At 39.6% G+C, this 19,492-nt stretch overlaps 2 protein-coding genes across 5 annotated transcripts in view; both read left to right on the top strand.

Annotated features, from left to right (window-relative positions):
* The window catches only part of LOC103346830 (transport and Golgi organization protein 1 homolog), a 129,610-nt gene extending 128,219 nt beyond the window's left edge, over positions 1-1,391 (top strand). For all 4 annotated transcript variants that reach the window (XM_070064931.1, XM_070064930.1, XM_070064929.1 and 1 more), the window contains one exon: positions 1,222-1,391. In XM_070064931.1, coding sequence (XP_069921032.1) covers positions 1,222-1,298 — 77 coding nt within the window. In that variant the 3' untranslated portion in view covers positions 1,299-1,391. The remainder of the gene's footprint in view (positions 1-1,221) is intronic.
* A 3,260-nt stretch (positions 1,392-4,651) lies between these two features.
* On the top strand, positions 4,652-5,581 carry ORYCUNV1R1590 (vomeronasal 1 receptor oryCunV1R1590). The gene is given in 1 exon segment (NM_001167277.1): positions 4,652-5,581. A coding segment is annotated over 1 exon segment (930 nt).
* Positions 5,582-19,492: the final 13,911 nt, after the last annotated feature.

Genomic DNA, 19,492 nt, shown 5'->3' with positions numbered 1-19,492 from the left:
GGGCACACAGTGGGCTGCATCACAGCCCTAACTTGTGCAGGTGTCTGTTCAGATGAGGAAAGAAGTCATCTATAGAAGCCAGAAATAGCAGTTTGGCAGAGCATGGAACCCAGTGTTGGGGAGGGGGGTTATGCTCAGCTCTGTGAGGGATGAGACTTGGCCTTGGCTTTGAGAAGTGCAGGGTCCTGTAGGGTCTCACAACGCTCAGCGCTGGACTGGTCATCGCCGTAATGGAAGTGCCATTGAAGGACCCCAGGGTGTAAGAGGGAGTGAATTTCCTGGGTGTAAATGAGGGGGTGGCAAAGAGGAGGAGATGAGGAGGGGCCGTATAGGGTCACATTGAGCTCCCTAAGATGGGGGCTGGAAAGCTGACCTAGCAGGACAGGTGGTGTGAGCAGAGCACGTAGAGGCTGCCTGGGGTCACACGGAGCTGCTGGAGGAGAGTCCTCATGACCCAGTGGGGGCCAGGGCACCATCCTGCTCAGAGTGCTCTTGTTGCCCTACAGCCCTCTGTCCACAGTCTGAAGGAAAAGGGAAGGAGTCTCATGGGTGTGTCCAGGTTCTGCCTGAGTTTATGATGCCCCAAGGATACTGACAATGAAGTCGGCTCTCGATTAGCAGGCAGCTGTCTCTGCCTCACAACAAGAAGCCTCAGGAGTCTCAGCTCCTCCAGACACCCCTGCCTCTCAGTGTCACACCAGGCAATATGGGTCTCTCTCCCTGTGTCCATGCTGTCCTAGCCCCTGAGGACAGTGCTCTGTGGAGCTGTGACGTGGAGATCCTATTGGTTTCTGAGGATGTTGTTAGCAGGAAGACATTAAGTCCATGGGAAAAGTATTCTACAAATATCTGGTACATATATGCAGCCGTCTTCTATCAAGATCACCAAGAGATGCTCATTAAGTGCATTAGGTAAAGCTGGGGGTGCAATAGCTCACACCCAGAGACTTGCAAAATCTGTTTCCTAAGAAAAGGCAAAGTTCCCCTCTCTAGTAATAAAATGCAAATCCTACCTACAAGGTGAAAGAGAAGTGTGTGAATGTGCACAGGTGGAGGCCGAGGTCTGTGGCTGAGATGTGAGGACTGTTGGTTTGCGTGGTGTAAGGACTCTCAGGTACAGCCGCACATGGAACACATCAGGAGCAGACACAACACGGACAAATGTAGAAAGGGAGAAGTCAGTAGATGGGGGAAACAATCCCAATTTCTTTTGTCTTCCAGGAGAGCCATTGTGGAATTGGAATAGGAAGCTCAGCTATCCGGAACAGGCTGTGCCTGTGAGTCAAAAAGCCACCTGATGCCCATTTTCCGAATGTTTTCCCTGTCCCACGAGGACTCTTCCTCTCTTATCTGTCTGAGTGATTCCCCTAATAAACCTTGTGTGGTGCTGACTTTGCCTAAGTGTCTGCTTCTGGGAAGACCACTTGATCCCCCTGGGGTGGACACCATGTGATTCTGCCCAAACCTGGGCAGAAACTGTGGTGCTGCAGGCTGGAGCAGGGCAGCCATTCCTGGTGGTAATGACCATGAGGGTGCAACCAGTGGTCCAGGCCTTGTCAGGAGCCTGATTTCATCTTGCCAGCTGCTCCCCAGTGGCACCAAGTCCAGGAGGCCTCTAAGAGAATCTGAATTTGAAACATTGATTGACAAGCCCTGTGAGTCCCAAAGTCTTGCAGTTTCTTTATTGAGAAATGGGCAGAGGTGAGTTTTCAGGGGAACCACGGACAAGACTAAAGTGGAGTAGAGAGCCTGGAGGCCTGAGGGTGTGAAAGAATCTGAGTGAGAGGGAGGGGGAGGGTGGGGAGGGAAGAAGTGGAGGGAGAGGGAGGGGAAGGAGAATGAGGGAAAAATCATGGGAACAGAGATGTGTGGGGTGCAGAAAAGAAATCCCAGAGACAAAGGGAGAGAGACTGATGGAGAGAGTGATTTGTGCAGAGGAAGGAGGAGAGACTGAGGAGCAAAAGGCGAGAAGCAGCATTCACAGGCTGGGCTTTGGGTCAGCCCAGCTCCAGCTGTTACGGCCATTTGAGAGGGAACCAGAGGATGGAAGACCTCTCTCACTCTCGCTCTGTAACTCTGCTTTTCAAATAAAATAAATCTTTAAAAAAATAAGATAATAACTTTATGTTATGTGTACCTTACCAAAATAATTTTAAATGAATTCTTCTTTTCACTCCATTATGGCTCATTTCTTTCAATTTCATGAAAGTTGTTCCTGTGGATTGCAGCAGAAATCCACATGAGTAAGGCTGGGGTCTTCTCATTGATGTCAGTCATGGTGAAGGGTAGATCCATGTGCTCAGCCTTTGCAGCATGGCCACTAGGAAGTGAGCCACAGTCCTTTTGATGGAGATAATTTAAATGAATCACACATTGATTAAATTATGTAGTGCCTGGTGCAGATTGGAGGTTAAAATACAGTTTATGTGCATATTGCAATCGTTATGGTCTATGCTGGATGTGACTTTTTCTCACATTAGTACATTAGTGAATATTACCTCTAACACAAATCCTTCACAGGTTTTTAATACTTCTTAGCAAGATTCCATGAAGATATGAAAATTATTTTTGCTGGATATATCAACCACCTATTTGCAATTAGACACAAGGATGGCTAATGCCAGTATTGATTTCAATGTTTTGCTAAAGATCCAGTCTTTCATATGGGTAACCTTGAGCAATAATTATATAATGTACCCCTGATTCCATCTACAGTAATAGAAACATTTCTTAAGCCATTTCAATAATACATGGGCTCTCTAGCTCCTGCACCTTGGTCTCATGCAGGTTTGGGGATCTTCTCCATTTTTTTTTCTAACAGGCAGAGTGGATAGAGAGAGAGAGACAGAAAGGTCTTCCTTTTGCCGTTGGTTCAACCTCCAATGGCTGCCGCGGCAGGCACGCTGTGGCCGGTGTACCGCGCTGATCCAAAGCCAGGAGCCAGGTGCTTCTCCTGGTCTCCCATGTGGGTGCAGGGCCCAAGCACTTGGGCCATCCTCCACTGCACTCCCGGGCCATAGCAGAGAGCTGACCTGGAAGAGGGGCAACTGGGACAGAATCCGGTGCCCTGACCGGGACTAGAACCCGGTGTGCCGGCGCCTCAAGGCGGAGGATTAGCCTATTGAGCCGCAGCACCGGCCTCTTCTCCATCTTAAAACAAGAATCATGTGGTGGACATCAGGCCCAGCAGTTAAGTCACTGGTTAGGACACTCATTAAACTGCCTGTGTTTGGAGCCGCTTCTCCTGGATTCAACCTGGGAGCAGAACCATGTTTGCTGATTGTAATTTGTTGGAGGTAGCAAAATCTTGATTAACTGACAATTCAGATATGCATGTCTGAGGCCAACATTGTGGTTCAGGGAGATAAACTGCCCACTTACAATGCTGACATCCCAGATCAGAATGACAATTTTATTCCTGGATGCTTCGCTTCTAATCCAGCTCTCTGCTATTTTATCTGGGAAGGCAGCATATGATGACAAAAATTCATGACCTCCCACCCCATATCCCTGTGGAAGACTGGAAGGAGCTCCTGGCTTCTGTATTCAGTTCAACCAACTACTGTCTGTTGGGGCCATTTGTAGAGTGAACCAGTAAAGAGAAGATTCTTTCCCTCTCCCTTCCAAATAAATAAATAAATAAATTTAGAAGTTGCATATGTCTATTTAGGAGAAAAAGCTTTGTGATGTAGAGTAACAGATAACCAAATCCATGGACTTTTCATTATAGATCTGTTTGAACACAGCTACAAATGTCTAAATATGAGCCATTTCTATTTTAATTTACATATTTATACTGATGGGTCTACAGTGCTTAAAGTGGCTCTAAAACATAATTGCACATTCATCATCTTCAAAAATGAAAGGGACTGTGCTAAATTGCTGTTTTCCTACTTATCATATGCTAATTTTTTCTAAATCCTCAGTATGATTTAAATGCCCCATCTGACACTCATGTTGAAATTTAACCTGAGTTAAGTTTAAATGTGTTGCCCCTCACTCTGTACCTACATTTTTTTCCATGGAACAAACAACAAGGCCATCACCATTTGGTAGTCCCTCCACCTTAGGTTTTTCAACCTATGGAATGCTGAGGGAACACTTTTCTGCTGTTTGTAAATTATTATCTTGTAGCACCATAAAATCAAATCACATCTCCTAGAATAAATTATTTAGTTAACATAATTATACCCATAACCAATGCAATCACATGCTAAAGTAACTGTGAAATTGTAACATTGCAGCTGCTTAAATTAAACCAGAAAGGAATTAATTTAAGTATTGTGGATCCAAGAAATTTTAGAAGTAAGATAGAGTATCTGTATATTAATTAAATTCCCTGTATTAGTTAGATTAGCAATAATAATGTCACCGTGTGATAGTTTTAATGCAATTTCATGTATAATTCACAGTGCATAATTTATGATGTTTTCCTCTTGATGATTGAAAGCTAGACTTTGACAATACCTTCTGGATTCGAAGAAAATTCAAAGAAGGATTTCTGGGATGGAAACTGAATCCAAGAGAGCTCCAGGACCATTGTGAAGATAGGAAGATAGAAAGCAAACTTCTGGTAGGCAGAATAATTCTTTCTGATGACATGAGACCTATCATTTTGTTTGTTTACTTTTCAGATATGCATGATATTAAGATGAGCATTCTTGATGTTCCTGTTGCTGTTGATAAATATCTTCTTTTTCAAGCTGGCATTGGAATCTCAGCCAACACCTTCCTCCTCCTCTCTCACATCTTCACACTCCTGTTGGATCACAGGCATAAGCCCACTGACCTGACCATTTGTCACCTGGCCTTCACCCACATAATGTTGCTCCTTACTGTGCTGTTTTTGTTCTCAGCGGACCTGTTTGAGTCAGTGAATGTTTGTAATGACTTCAAGTGTAAAGTTTTGCTCTACACAAACAGAGTAATGAGGGGCCTCTCCATTTGCAACACCTGCCTCCTGAGTGTCATCCAGGCCATCACCATCAGTCCCTTCACTTCCTGGTTGGCACAGTTTAAATACAAATCAAAATATTTTATTTCCTATTGCTTCCCCTTCATATGGTTAATGTGTTTGTCTTTCAGTACTAGCACACTCGTCCACACTGTGGCATCTTCCAATGTGACCCAGACCAACCTGATGGCTATCACTAAATACTGTTCATTTTTCCCCATCAGCCATGACATCATGGCCTTGATAATCACACTGACAACATGCAGGGACGTCTTCCTTGTGGGAGTCATGCTGCTCTCAAGTGTGTACATGGTGAAAATCTTGACCAAGCATCAGAGGAGGTCCCAGCACCTTCACAGCACCAGCCTCTCTCCAAGATCCTCCCCAGAGAAGAGGGCCACCCAGACCATCCTGCTGCTGGTGAGTTTCTTTGTGGTCATGTACTGGGTGGACTTCATCATCTCATCCTCCTCAGTGATAATGTGGGCATATGACTCAGTCATCCTGTTTGTGCAGGGTTTTGTGGTCAACGTATATGCCACTGTCAGTCCACTGGTGCTTATTAGTTCTGAAAAAAGGATCATAAATATTTTGCAAAATATTCCATGGAAAATCTTAGAATTTTAATTAATAAATGAAAAAATGGCCTTGCAGAATGTGTGTGGTGCAGCATTTAGAGCCCTCCTGGGGTGCCCACCTGCCATATTTCTATGTCTGAGTTTGATTCCTTCCTGTGTTTCTGATCCAGCTTTCAGCCAGTGCGCACTCTGGAGGATGGCAAGTGCTGGATCAAGTACTTGTGCTCCTATCACCTATGTGATTGGGCTAGCAGAGTTCTAGGCTTCTGGAATTGACCTGGGCTACTCCTGGGCAAGGACATTTGAGTATTGAGCCAGCATGTGCATGATTTCTCTCTCTCTCTCTCTCTCTCTCTCTCTCTCTCTCTCTCTCTCTTCTTCTCCCTCTCCCTCTCCCTCCCCTCTCCCTGTCCCTCTGTCTTCTTTTCAAATACAAAAAATATATACTTTTTAAAATGGCCTTCTTGAAATAGATTTGTTTCATAGGATATAAATTATTTTAAAAGACTGGGTTGCTGTATAATTAATTCAATTGTGTGTGATTTTCCTTTTCTTATATCTAAATACTTTGAAACCTATATTGTCCAGAATTTACATTTTCTTCAATTCAAGATCCACCATGATTTAATATTTCCATATATTGACAATTTCCTTACTCTTACTTTTGGAGTTCAGACTTTCACGCAAGAAATGTCTTCATTCTTCCTAAAGTGAACATTTTAGAAATAACCATGTATATTCAAATGGCTCATGTTTTTTTACATTTGAACTTTTCTTATTTTAGTCATTAGTTAAAATGGGCAAATATTCAAGTCTTGCTTGGCTATCAATTTGTCAGAAATGTTAATCTTTAGTTTTTCTCACATAGTTTATAGTAAAGCTATGGAAACTGCCCTCAGTGGCTTAAGTTGTATATGCTCCTCTCTGTCATATCAAATATTCTTCTGCTTGGTCCTATTCAGTTTGACTCACTTCTTTTTGAATATTTCCCTATATTTATCTTTCAATAATACAATGCAGTGCCGATTTCAATATCTTATACCTGTGTATCATGACATATACTTACACATTATTTTATCAGATTGCTGCGTTTCATAGTTTTATAAATAGTCAAAATCTAGTGATGCAGAGATTTTATTAATTATCATTCTAGCTGTCATATAGTTGTATTTTCTTTTCTTTTTTATTTATTTTTGTTTGCATGCATTTCATAAATACACATTAGGAGCATAGTAAAATATTGTTGTTCAGTACTGTAATTTGGCAGCTCACTCTTTCAGTTCAGTAATCCTCTAGGTAACTGAGTTTCATTCACTGTTTTAAGTGTGCGTTGTGTATTGCTTACTTTGTTACATTTTGTCTTTTCCAAATACAGCTGATCAAATTTATCTTTCCTAGCTATTATTTTACATTATTTTATTATTTCAATTCTTTCATTTTGCAGTTGATATTTATTCAGATATTTGAAAAGACATTCCAATAACCAATCTCTTTGATCATTCATCCAATGCTTATTTATTTGAGTGCTTCACTTTTTTTTTTTTGACAGGCAGAGTTAGTGAGAGAGAGAGACAGAGAGAAAGATATTCCTCCCATTGGTTCACCCCCAAAATGGCCGCTATGGCTGGCGCTGTGCCGATCCAAAGCCAGGAGCCAGGTGCTTCCTCCTGGTCTCCCATGTGGGTACAGGGCCCAAGCACTTGGGCCATCCTCCACCGCACTCCCGGGCCACAGCAGAGAGCTGGCCTGGAAGAGGGGCAACCGGGACAGAATCCGGCACCCCAACCAGGACTAGAACCTTGGGTGCCAGTGCCACAGGCGGAGGATTAGCCAAGTGAGCTGTGGCACTGGCCTTCATTTTTTCCAATTTGATTCTCTTCTTTGATATCATAAGTCCTTGTTTATTCCTGTTGATGAGAGGGCAGTTTACATGACACACGCAGGTTTTAGTATCAAATGAGCAGCCAGTATCCAGAGGGCAGCACTTGCCTCAAAGTTTGATTTTTCTCAGTTCTGCTGTTGATTTTTGTTTGATTCTAGGGAATGTTGTATTTTTTCTTTTGGTTCTCTTGAACATTTTAAAGATTTTTGTAACTTCCTAAGAGCATTTAGTTGTATTGGAAGAGTTTTGGAAACAATGAGGTAGATGTTTTAGCATATGCACTTGCACACCAAATGCACACACATGTGAGTATAATATTTTAAATAGATTGCTTGTGGCAGACAATAGGATCCTGTAAGAAACAACAGGTTTTGGGCTGATGCTGTGGCACAGCAGGTAAAGCTGCTACCTGTGACAGCAGTGTCACAAATGGGCTACTCCACTTTTTTTTTTTAGGATTCATTTGAAAGTCAGAGTTAGAAAGCGAGAAGAGAGATTTCCCATCCACTTATTCACTACCTAAATGGCCACAATGGCTGGGGCTGGGCCAGGCCGAATCCAGCAGCCAGGGTTCTCTTGGAGGTCTCCTCAGCACAAGGGCTTGGGCTATCCTACGTTGCTTTCCCAGTCATGCTAGCAGGGAGCTGGCTTCAAAGTGGAGGAACAAGGCAGGACTGGAACTGGATCCCATACTCGATGCCAACACTGTAGACAATGGCTTAACCCACTACATCACAGCACTGCCCCCCACCCCCGGCTTCTGCACTTTTAATCCAGCTACCTGCTAATGCTCCTGGGAAAGCAGTAGAAGGCCAAGGTACTTGGGACCCTGTAACTCATGTGAGAGACTTGTGTGATGCTCCTGGGTCCCAGCTTCAGCCTGGCCCATCCCTGGCTGCTGCAGCCATTTGAAACTAATCCAGTAGGGGCAAATGCTGTGGGATAGTTAGTTAAACCTCTGCCTGCAGAGCTGGCATCCCATATTACTGCTGGTTTGTGTCACAGCTGCTCCACTTCTGAACCAGCTCTCTGCTTATGGACTAGGAAAGCAGTGGAGGATGGTCCAAGTGCTTGAGCCCCTGCACACACATAGCAGACCTAGAGGCAGCTACTGGCTCCTGGTTTTATATTGGCTCAGCTCCAGCCATTGCAGACATGTGGTAGAACAAACCAGTGGATGGAAGACCTCTTTCACTTCTTCTCCATAGCTTTTCTTGTAACTCTAGCTCTCAAATAAATAAATAAATCTTAAAAAAATGAAGTGAACCAGTAGATGGAAAATCTCACTCTCTCCCACAATCTCTTTCTCTTTCTATACCTCTTTCAAATATATAAATATTTAAAAAAGGAAATATCAGCTTACTTGTTAAGGAATATTTCATGACTACAATACATACATGAATTATTTGTAGATTGAAGTGTATTTTAAATGTTTTGTGAATTGAATTTGCACTAATTATAGATTTCTAATTCTCTATATTAGTGATCACTATAACAGTCATATTTAATACTTACAAGCATTTCCTTATTTTATAAAGTTACTGACCAGAATTTGTTAATGAATTGAGGTGTAGAGTCCAATAATCCTAATTCCCACATAGCATTTTTTCTTATTCCTTAAAAATAATTTGTTTGGATATTTCATTTGACACAACTGTTAAATATGATAATCTTAAATAAAATCTGTTTTTGTCCAAAAGACTTGTCAGTGTCTCTTTGGTTTGCAGTTCTGTTATTTCATAGTTAATAGAAAATAGGATTTGTATATTTATTGTAAATGACATTATTGCCTCCTAAGCCTTGAAATTTTAGGAATGTATTCCTAGTTTGTGGAAGTAACATTCACTATCGGTTTGTAGCAGGAACTCATACAGAGAGGCAGGACACACTAAAGCTGTTAAGGAAAAACAGCTTTATTCTTCTGCCAGTTGGCTTAGAGGAGAGTTTGGTCTCCAAATTCTGGTCCCAGAACTAAGCAGAGCTTTGTCTTATATACCCTAGCACAAGTCTCCTAATACATATTCAGTTATAGAACTTTTAATCAGATATTTTAGTGCTATTGCACTGCCCATACAATTGTTACAAAAAGTCACACCTGTGTGCACCTCTGCTGCTTAATAGGTTGGGTGTTAGCAGGAATCTGGATCAGAAACAGAGGCTAAACCTGATATGAGGCATTCCAATATGGGGTGCATGTATCCCTACTGCAGCATAATTTGCTGTAGTGCTTCTTGTTAAATATAAAACAGTAGTATATAACAATCTAGCTCTATGTCTATATATCTATGTGAATCTGTGTGTAAAGGATATGTCCTATGAGACAAATTAGTACTATTCACTATGATTTGTTAACTTGTCACATCTTCAAACTGTTCTTCATTTACAAATTTTTTTTTACATTTTTTCTTGTTTGTTTCATTATCTAACTTTTGACACAAAGAGGATGTTACATCAATCTGCCTTCTTGAAAAGGTACAAAGTCAAAAGGCACAATTTATCAGTTTACATTATAACAATAATTTGTTAGTCTCATCCAGGAAGTTTCAGAAGCACATGGAGTAGTTATAATTATGTTCTCCATCCTATGGCAGGATAGAAAGAAACAAGTTATTCATAGAAGACATAATTCTTCCTTCTTTTACTGTATGTTTATTGTATCAACCTGCAAGAAAATTTAGAAGAGCAAACATTAGAAATTATAAGAAAATATATAAAGTTATCAGAATTAATTCATAAAGAAACATATTAATTGACCTATAACATGGAAAGAAATTAATTAATTTTCAAATCTTCATGGGAAGGCTATGGAATCACATATATAAGGAGTATTCAAAAAGTTATTGGTAAATGCATGTTACAAAAAACCTACACATGATTTAAAAAATGCACTACAATGAATTTCTCTTTTTTAAAAATGGATCTATTTTATTTGAAAGACAGAGCTACAGAAAAATGGCCACAATGGTTTGGTCTGGACCAAAGGAAGAGCTGATTTTTTTTCCAAAAATAAACAAAATTGATACTCCTTCAGCTCAGCTAACCAAAAGAAGAGGGAGAAGACCAAAAATCAATAGATTCAGAGATGAAAAAAGAAATGCAACAATGGATACCACAGCACTAAAAGGACCCTTGAATTTCTACAAAGAGCTGTATGACATTAGATTGGAAAACCTAGAGGAGGTGGATAGATTCTTGGACACATACAGTCCAGCAAATCTGATTCATGAACACAGAAAAATCTAAATAGACTAATATGGGCCACACTTTGGTGCAACAGGTTAAAGCCCTGGCCTGAAATGCCGGCATCACATACGGGTGCCGGTTCTAGTCCCAGCTGATTCATTAAATGACCAAATAACAGAGTATAGGCATTCCTGAAGGAGAAGAGAAGTAAAATGATGTTTTTAACCTGCTTAAATGAAATAATACTTGAAAATTCCCTAGGACTTGAAAGAGACTTTGATATCCAGATACAAAATATTTAAAGAAACCCAGGTAGACTCAACCAAAAAGGCATATGTTCATTAAATTGTCAAAGTTAAAGAAAGAATCCTAATGACAGAAATAGAAAAGTGCATATATATTTATATATATGAAAACTACATATATATATATATGAAAACTAGATTAATATCAGACTTCTCTGTGAAAACCTGACATACTAGAAAAGAGTAGGGTGACATATTCAAGGTCTTAAAAGAAAAAAATAATCAAACCAAGAATATTATATCCAACAAAGCTATCTTTTAAAAGTGAAGGAGAAATGAAGTGTTTTCAAACAAGGAAAAACTGAGACCAGCCTTACAAGAAATTTTGTAGGACATTCTGCATTAGAAATAAACATTATAAAATCACATGATGCCACGAAAGTCCCTAACAGAGCAGGTTGAATCATTATCCAATCAACAACATGACAGGTCTTAGTTGTTATCTATCAAAACTAATCTTTTTTTAAAGATTTATTTATTTATTTGAAAGTCAGAGTTACACAGAGAAAGGAGAGGCAGAGAGCAAAAGAGAGAGTGGTCTTCTATCCGCTGGTTCACTCCTCAATTGGAGCTGCGCCTATCCGAAGCCAGGAGCCAGGAGCTTCTTCTGGGTCTCCCAGGTGGGTGCAGAGGCCTAAGGACTTGGGCCATCCCCTAGTGCTTTCCCAAGCCATAGCAGAGAGCTAGATTGGAAATGGAGCAGCCGGGTCTCGAACCAGTGCCCATATGGGATGCTAGCACTTCATGCCAGGGCATTTACCTACTGCACTACAGCGGCCCCAAGGGAATTGTGTTTTATGTGTTATTAGACTTATTCTATCATTAGAAGAACATAATAAAACACCTTAAATTAAATCATATTTTTGTCATATCTGCTTTTTTATTTCATTTTTTACATTTTATTTAAGGTTTACAAATTTCATGCATTTCATATATCTGTAAATCTGTACATAAATCTGTAGATTTAGTAACATAGTGATTCTTCCAACTCTACTCTCCTTCCAATCTATGCTGTCACCTTTCTTCCTCCTCTTTCTCTCCTATTCCCACTCTTAATATTTACAAGTATCTATTTTCAGTTCACTGTACACTCATAGGATTAGCAGTGCACTAAGTAAAGAGTTCAACAAATAGAATGAGGGGAAAAAACACAGTTCCTCAGCAGTAGAGACATAGGATATAAAGAATCATTAAATCTCAGAAGGTCAATTTCACTCCTGTACATTGCATTATAGATATTCTTTTAGCTACCACAGATCAGGAGAAACATATGGCATTTGTTTTTTTTTTTTTTTGGAACTGACTTATTTCACTTAGTATAGACGTTAAGATCATTGGATTTGGTAGTTGAAAATTATGGCAAAATAATGAAAATTATTAAAGTCATTTGTTGAGTACTAGTCATATTTTGTAATTTGATTATCCATACTATTAATTTTTCATTTGCCTAATTATATTTAGATAATGAATGTATACAATTTTATAAAATATGTAATGCATGACACACAAGCCAATTCCATAATGAAAACATGTTCTTTAATGTTTCAGTCATGAATTTTGATATTTAGTCCCAGTTCTAGGTGGCATAATTTCTGGAGGAAGACTGTATGACAATGTAGCATTAGCCCAGGAAAGAGAGCACTGTAAAAGTTCTTTTTTTGTATAGAAGGTGGTGCTGTCAAAAACTTTATGCTGCATTGTTCTGTAAATTTTATTTGAGAAGGGATACTCTTCCCTTGATGATCTCATTATATGTTTCCTCCATTTCACTCACTTCATTAAAAGTTTGTGAGTTAAAGCAATGTTTTCCTTTTTTAAAAAAAAATTTATGGCCGGCGCTGTGGCTCAATAGGCTAATCCTCCGCCTTGCGGCACCGGCACACCGGGTTCTAGTCCCAGTCAGGCCGCTGGATTCTGTCCCAGTTGCCCTTCTTCCAGGCTAGCTCTCTGCTGTGGCCAGGGAGTGCAGTGGAGGATGGCCCAAGTGCTTGGGCCCTGCACCTCATGGGAGACCAGGAGAAGCACCTGGCTCCTGCCATCGGAAAAGCGCAGTGCACCGACTGCAGCGCGCCAGCCGCAGTAGCCATTGGAGGGTGAACCAACGGCAAAGGGAAGACCTTTCTCTCTGTCTGTCTCTCTCACTGTCCACTCTGCCTGTCAAAAAAATAAAAATAAAAAAATAAAAATTTATGTTTACCTTTTTCACACCAATATTTTTGTCATCTTATCTATTCTTTTTTTAGAAGATGTATTTATTTATTTGAAAGGCAGCATTACAGAGAGGCAGAATAAGAGAGAGAGAGAGGTCTTCCATCCATTGGTTCACTCCCCAAATGTCCTGAACAGCTGCAGCTGAGCCAATCTTAAGCTGGAAGTCTGGAGCTTCTTCCAGGTCCCCCAGGTGGGAGCAGTGGCCCAAGGACTTGGACCATTCTCTGCCAGTTTCCCAGGTACATTAGCAGGGAGCTGGATTGGAAGTAGAGCAGCCAGCAGCGACTCAAACCAGTGCCCTATGGGATGCTAGCAATGCAAGTGGCAGCTTCACACACTACATCACAGTGCCGGCCCAGCAGTGTAGTCTTGATATGTTCATATTGTTAATGTCATTTACTTCCATTTTTATTGGCTGGTCAGATTAGCCACATAGTTCTTGTGTACTTGTAATTCTTAAAGGTTTCTGCTCTCTCTGCATACTTAACCACTGAAATAACATTTATGTCATGTCTATGCCTTTTCCACAACTTTCCTGTTATATCCCTTCAATACCAGATGAGAATCTCTCAATCTCTCTCTCTCTCTCTCTCTCTCTCTCTCTCTCTCTCTCTCTCCTCTCTCTCCTCTCTCCTCTCTCCTCTCTCCTCAAATATACAATAAATATATTTGGTATATTTGGTGCAGCATTTAAGATGCCACTTGAAACTCATATCATATTTCACAATATCTGGATTTGAGTCCCTGCTCTGCTTTTGATTCCAGCTTCTGTTACTGTGCTTCTTGGAAGACAGTAGGTTATGGCTACGTGACATGGTATGGATAGCTTCATCCTGGGAAAAGCAGTGGAAATGAAACAGTGGTTGGAGATCTCTCCCTCCCTCTTTCTTTCTCTCTCTCTCTGGGTTTTTGTCTTCTACTCTCTCATTCTTTGTGACACTCTGCCTTTCAACTAAATAAATGAGCATAGAAGTGTTAACAACATTTCAAAATATCTAAGATGAAGATTCATGGAAAAAAGATAAATTATATTTAAATCATAATATGCAATATTAAAACTATGAAAAATCAATAAATTTGGGTATAATAAATATGATTGTAATGAATGTTAAATATTTTATAAGAAATATGGACAAGTTAGTAAAATGCACACATGAACAGCATTTTAATCAGTAAACAGAGAGCAAATATAATTTCCAAATGCAATAAAATAATTTTGACAATTTCAAGGTTTTGTATCCAATAATATAATGAAAGCATAAATCTACAAATCCTATATCCTATTAATTTTGAAATGATAGTAGAACTACTAATTAAAGTGTTACAGATTGCAAAGAAACCTGAATAGAGCCCTACCATACAACCCAACCATCCCACGCCTTGGAAATTTAAGCAGAAAAAATAATATTGGCAAATAAAATAGCTGTCTGCACCTCAATGTTTATTTTAGCTCAATTCACAATAGCTAAGACATGGAACCAACCTAAATGCCCATCAACAGTAGACTGGATAAAGCAATTATGGGATATGTACTCCATAGAATACGATACAGCAGTAAAAAAAGCAATGAAATCCGGTCATTAGCAACAAAATGGAGGAATCTGGGAAACATCATGCTGAGTGAAATAAGCCAGTCCCAAAGGGACAAATATCATATGTGCTCCCTGATCGGTGACAACTGAGCACCTAAAAGGAAACCTGTTGAAGTGAAATGGACACTATGAGAAACAATGACTTGATCAGCCCTTGCCCTGACTGTCGAAGAGCAATTTACTATTTTAGTTCTTTTCGTGTTTTTTTTTGTTCTACTTAATACCATTGGCTGAACTCATTAATTAACACACAATTATTATTAGTTGTTTAAATTTAACTGAAAAGTGATCCCTGTTAAATATAAGAGTGGGAATGAGAGAGGGAGGAGATAGACAGTTCGGCACATGCTCACTCGGTTTTACCCCTAATGGTAGAGCTAGAAACGTGTCAGGGGATTCCAATTCAATCCCATCAAGGTGCCATGTACCAATGCCATCATATTTGTTAAACGGATCAGTTTAAATTCATAATTGATCAAAGATAGGATTGTCAAAGGGATTACATAAATAAGACCAGTGTCTGCAAATAACTGATAGAATTAAAAAGGAGAGAATGATCCTACATGGGAAGTAGGATACACAGCAGACTTACAGAATGGCAAATGCCCTAACCAGCACTCTGGCCTCAGAATCAGCCCTTAAGACATTCGGATCTGGCAAAAAAGGCCATGAGAGTTTCACAGGTGTGGAAAGCCAAGACATTGTGGGGAAAAATGACCTAAAGATCTCTGTGAGTTAGATCTTAGTGGGAAGAATGGGCCATCAAAGAAGGCAGTACCTTTCTCTGAAGGGAGGAGAGAACTTCCACTTTGAAATGGCCTTATCTAAACAAGATCGGAGTTGGTGAAATCAAGAGGCTTCCTTAGCACCTCATGACAAGAGCCTTGAGTGATTACTGACATCATAAATAAGAGTGTCAATTGTTAAATCAACAACGGAAGTCACTGTGCACCTGCTCCCCATGTAGGACCTCTGTCCTTCATGTGTTGTATTATGTGAATTATGGTAAAACTACTACTCAAACAGTATTCTATACTTTGTGTGTCTTTGTGGGTGTAGTCTGTTGAAATCTTTACTTATTATATATTAAGTTGATCTTCTGGATATAAAGATAATTCAAAATGAATATTGATGAAGAATGGGATGGGAGAGGGAGTGGGAGAAGGGATGGTTGCAGGTGAGAGGGAGGTTATGGGGGGAAAAGCTGCTATAATTCAAAATTTGTACTTTGGAAATTTATATTTTTTTAACTTTTATTTAATGAATATAAATTTCCAAAGTACAGCTTATGGATTGCAATGGCTTCCCCCCTGTAACGTCCCTCCCACCCACAACCCTCCCCTTTCCCGCTCCCTCTCCCCTTCCATTCACATCAAGATTCATTTTTGATTCTCTTTATATACAGAAGATCAGTTTAGCATACATTAAGTAAAGATTTCAACAGTTTGTTCCCACACAAAACATAAAGTGAAAAATACTGTTTGAGTACTAGTTATAGCATTAAATCTCAATATACAGCACACTAAGGACAGAGACACTACATGAGGAGTAAGTGTACAGTGACTTCTGTTGTTGACTTAAAAAATTGACACTCTTGTTTATGGCATCAGTAATCACCCTAGGCTCTTGTCATGAGCTGCCAAGGCTATGGAAGCCCCCTGAGTTCACTGACTCTGATCATATTTAGACAAGGCCATGGTCAAAGTGGAAGTTCTCTCCTCCCTTCAGAGAAAGGTTCCTCCTTCTTTGATGACCCATTCTTTCCACTGGGATCTCACTCGCGGAGATCTTTCATTTAGTTGTTTTTTTTTTTTTTTTTGCCAGAGTGTCTTGGCTTTCCATCCCTGAAATACTCTCATGGGCTTTTCAGCCAGATCGGAATGCCTTTAGGGCTGATTCTGAGGCCAGAGTGCTGTTTAGGACATCTGCCATTCTATGGGTCTGCTGTGTATCTCACTTCCCATGTTGGATCATTCTCTCCCTTTTTTATTCTCTCAGCTAGTATTTGCAGACACTAGTCTTGTTTATGTGATCCCTTGGGCTCTTAGTCCTATCATTATGATCAATTGTGAACAGAAATTGATCACTGGGACTAGTGAGATGGCATTGGTACATGCCACCTTGATGGGATTGAATTGGAATCCCCGGGTATGTTTCTAACTCTACCGTTTGAGGTAAGTCAGCTTGAGCATGTCCCGAATTGCACATCTCTTACCTCTCTTATTCCCACTCTTTTATTTAACAGCAATCACTTTTCAGTTAAGTTTCAGCAGGTAAGAATAGTTGTGTATTGATTACAGTATTCAACCAAAAGTATTAAGTAGAACAAACAAAAAAAAATACTAAGAGGGATAACATATTAAGTTGTTCATCCAAAGTCAGGGCAAGGGCTGATCAAGTCACCGTTTCTCATAGTGTTCATTTCACTTTAACAGGTTTCCTTTTTGATGCTCAGTTAGTTGTCACCTATCAGGGAGAACATATGGTATTTGTCCCTTTGGGATTGGCTTATTTCACTCAGCATAATGTTTTCCAAATTCCTAACAGGGATCACTTTTCAGTTAAAATTTAAACACCTAAGTATAATTGTGTGTTAATTACAGAGTTCAACCAATGGTACAGAACAAAAAAAAAATACTAAAATGGATAAAGTATTACATTGTACATCAACCGTCAGGACAAGAGCTGATCAAGTCACTGTTTCTCATAGTGTCCATTTCACTTCAACAGGTTCCCCCTTTGGTGCTCAGTTAGTTGTCTCTGATCAGGGAGAACATATGATATTTGTCCCTTTGGGACTGGCTTATTTCACTCAGCATGATGTTTTCCAAATTCCTCCATCTTGTTGCTAATGACCGGGTTTCATTGTTTTTAACTGCTGTATTGTATTCTATAGAGTACATGTCCCATAATTTCTTTATCCGGTCTGCTGTTGATGGGCATTTGGATTGGTTCCAGGTCTTAGCTATTATGAATTGAGCTGCAATAAACATTAAGGTGCAGACAGCTTTTTTGTTTGCCAATTTCATTTCCTTTGGGTAAATTCCAAGGAGTGGGATGGTTGGGTTGAATGGTAGGGTTATATTAAGGTTTTTGAGGAATCTCCAGACTGACTTCCATAGTGGCTTAACCAATTTGCATTCCCACCAACAGTGGGTTAGTGTCCCTTTTTCCCCACATCCTCTCCGCAACTATTGTTGGTAGATTTCTGAATGTGAGCCATTCTAACCAGGGTGAGGTGAAACCTCATTGTGGTTTTGATTTGCATTTCCCTGATTGCTAGTGATCTTGAACATGTTTTCATGTGTCTGTCAGCCATTTGGATTTCCTCTTTTGAAAAATGTCTATTGAGGTCCTTGGCCCATCTCTTAAGTTGTTTTTTTTTTTGTTGTTGTTGTTGTTTTGATGTTGTGGAGTTTCTTGATTTCTTTGTAGATTCTGGTTATCAACCCTTTATCAGTTGCATAGTTTGCAAATATATTTTCCCATTCTGTTGGTTGCCTCTTTACTTTCCTGACTGTTTCTTTTGTAGTACAGAAACTTCTCAATTTGATGCAATCCCAAATGTTAATTTTGGCTTTGATTGCCTGTGCTTCTGGGGTGTTTTCCAAGAAGTCATTGCCATTACCTATATCTTGCAGGGTTTACCCAATGCTCTCTAATAATTTGATGGTGTCGGGTTATAGATTTAGGTCTTTAATCCATGTTGAGTGAATTTTTGTGTAAGGTGAAAGGTAGGGGTCTTGCTTCATGATTCTGCATGTGGAAAACCAATTTTCCCAGCACCATTTATTGAATAGACTGTCCTTGCTCCAGGGATTGGTTTTAGATCCTTGATCAAATATGAGTTGGCTGTAGATGTTTGGATTGATTTCTGGTGTTTCAATTCTGTTCCATTGGTCTATCCATCTGTTTCTGTACCAGTACCATGCTGTTTAGATAACAACTGCCCTGTAGTATGTCCTGAAATCTGGTATTGTGATGCCTCCGGCTTTATTTTTGTTGTACAAGATTGCTTTAGCTATTTTAGGTCTCCTGTGTCTCCATATGAATTTCCCTGGATTCAACACATTTCAGCATCTGGATGAAAAGGAGAAATCAATCTGAGACACAAGTGCTGCACTCAGCATGCCAGCTGACCATTTGAGCCTCAAACCTGTGTGAGTTCTGCACAGGCTTCCCTCTGAATAACTACAATAAACAAGGAAATGTGCAACTAGAGAGTTTCCCAGTAACAATGGGAACCAAATTCAAAATGATTGATGAGTTTACAAATAAATTAGCTAGAAGAATAAAGGTTTACAGAAATTAGATATTTGAATTATATTTTAAATATTTAAATAAGTTTAAAGTGAAAAATGGAAGAACCAAAATATAATGGGAATGAGAAATAATAAGACAATTGATTAGCGATATTTGGAAAAAATAAAATCAATGCAAGCATGTGAAAAATATAATTATACAGTTTATACATTGAAGTAAACTCAGGAAATGTGAGGATTAATGAACTGGAAGACTGGGCTGACAGATTACATTGCAGAGAGACAATCAAATATAAAATACAGGAGAGTCATATGACAACTAGAATGAACATGAATAAAACACTTATTTGGATTTAAATTTTAAAATGTAAACAATTAAAATTTAAAATGTAAATCCATTAAAATCATTTATAAATATCTAAAATTGTATTAAGAATTTCATTGCATTGCAGAATTCATATAAATTTCGGATACCACAGAGAGGCAGAGCCAAGATGGTGGAATAGTGAGGGTGCGCACCAACAG

This window comes from Oryctolagus cuniculus, chromosome 19 (assembly GCF_964237555.1).
Source record: "Oryctolagus cuniculus chromosome 19, mOryCun1.1, whole genome shotgun sequence".
In the NCBI taxonomy this organism is placed as follows: Eukaryota; Metazoa; Chordata; class Mammalia; order Lagomorpha; family Leporidae; genus Oryctolagus; species Oryctolagus cuniculus.
This window is presented reverse-complemented; position numbering and strand designations above follow the sequence as displayed.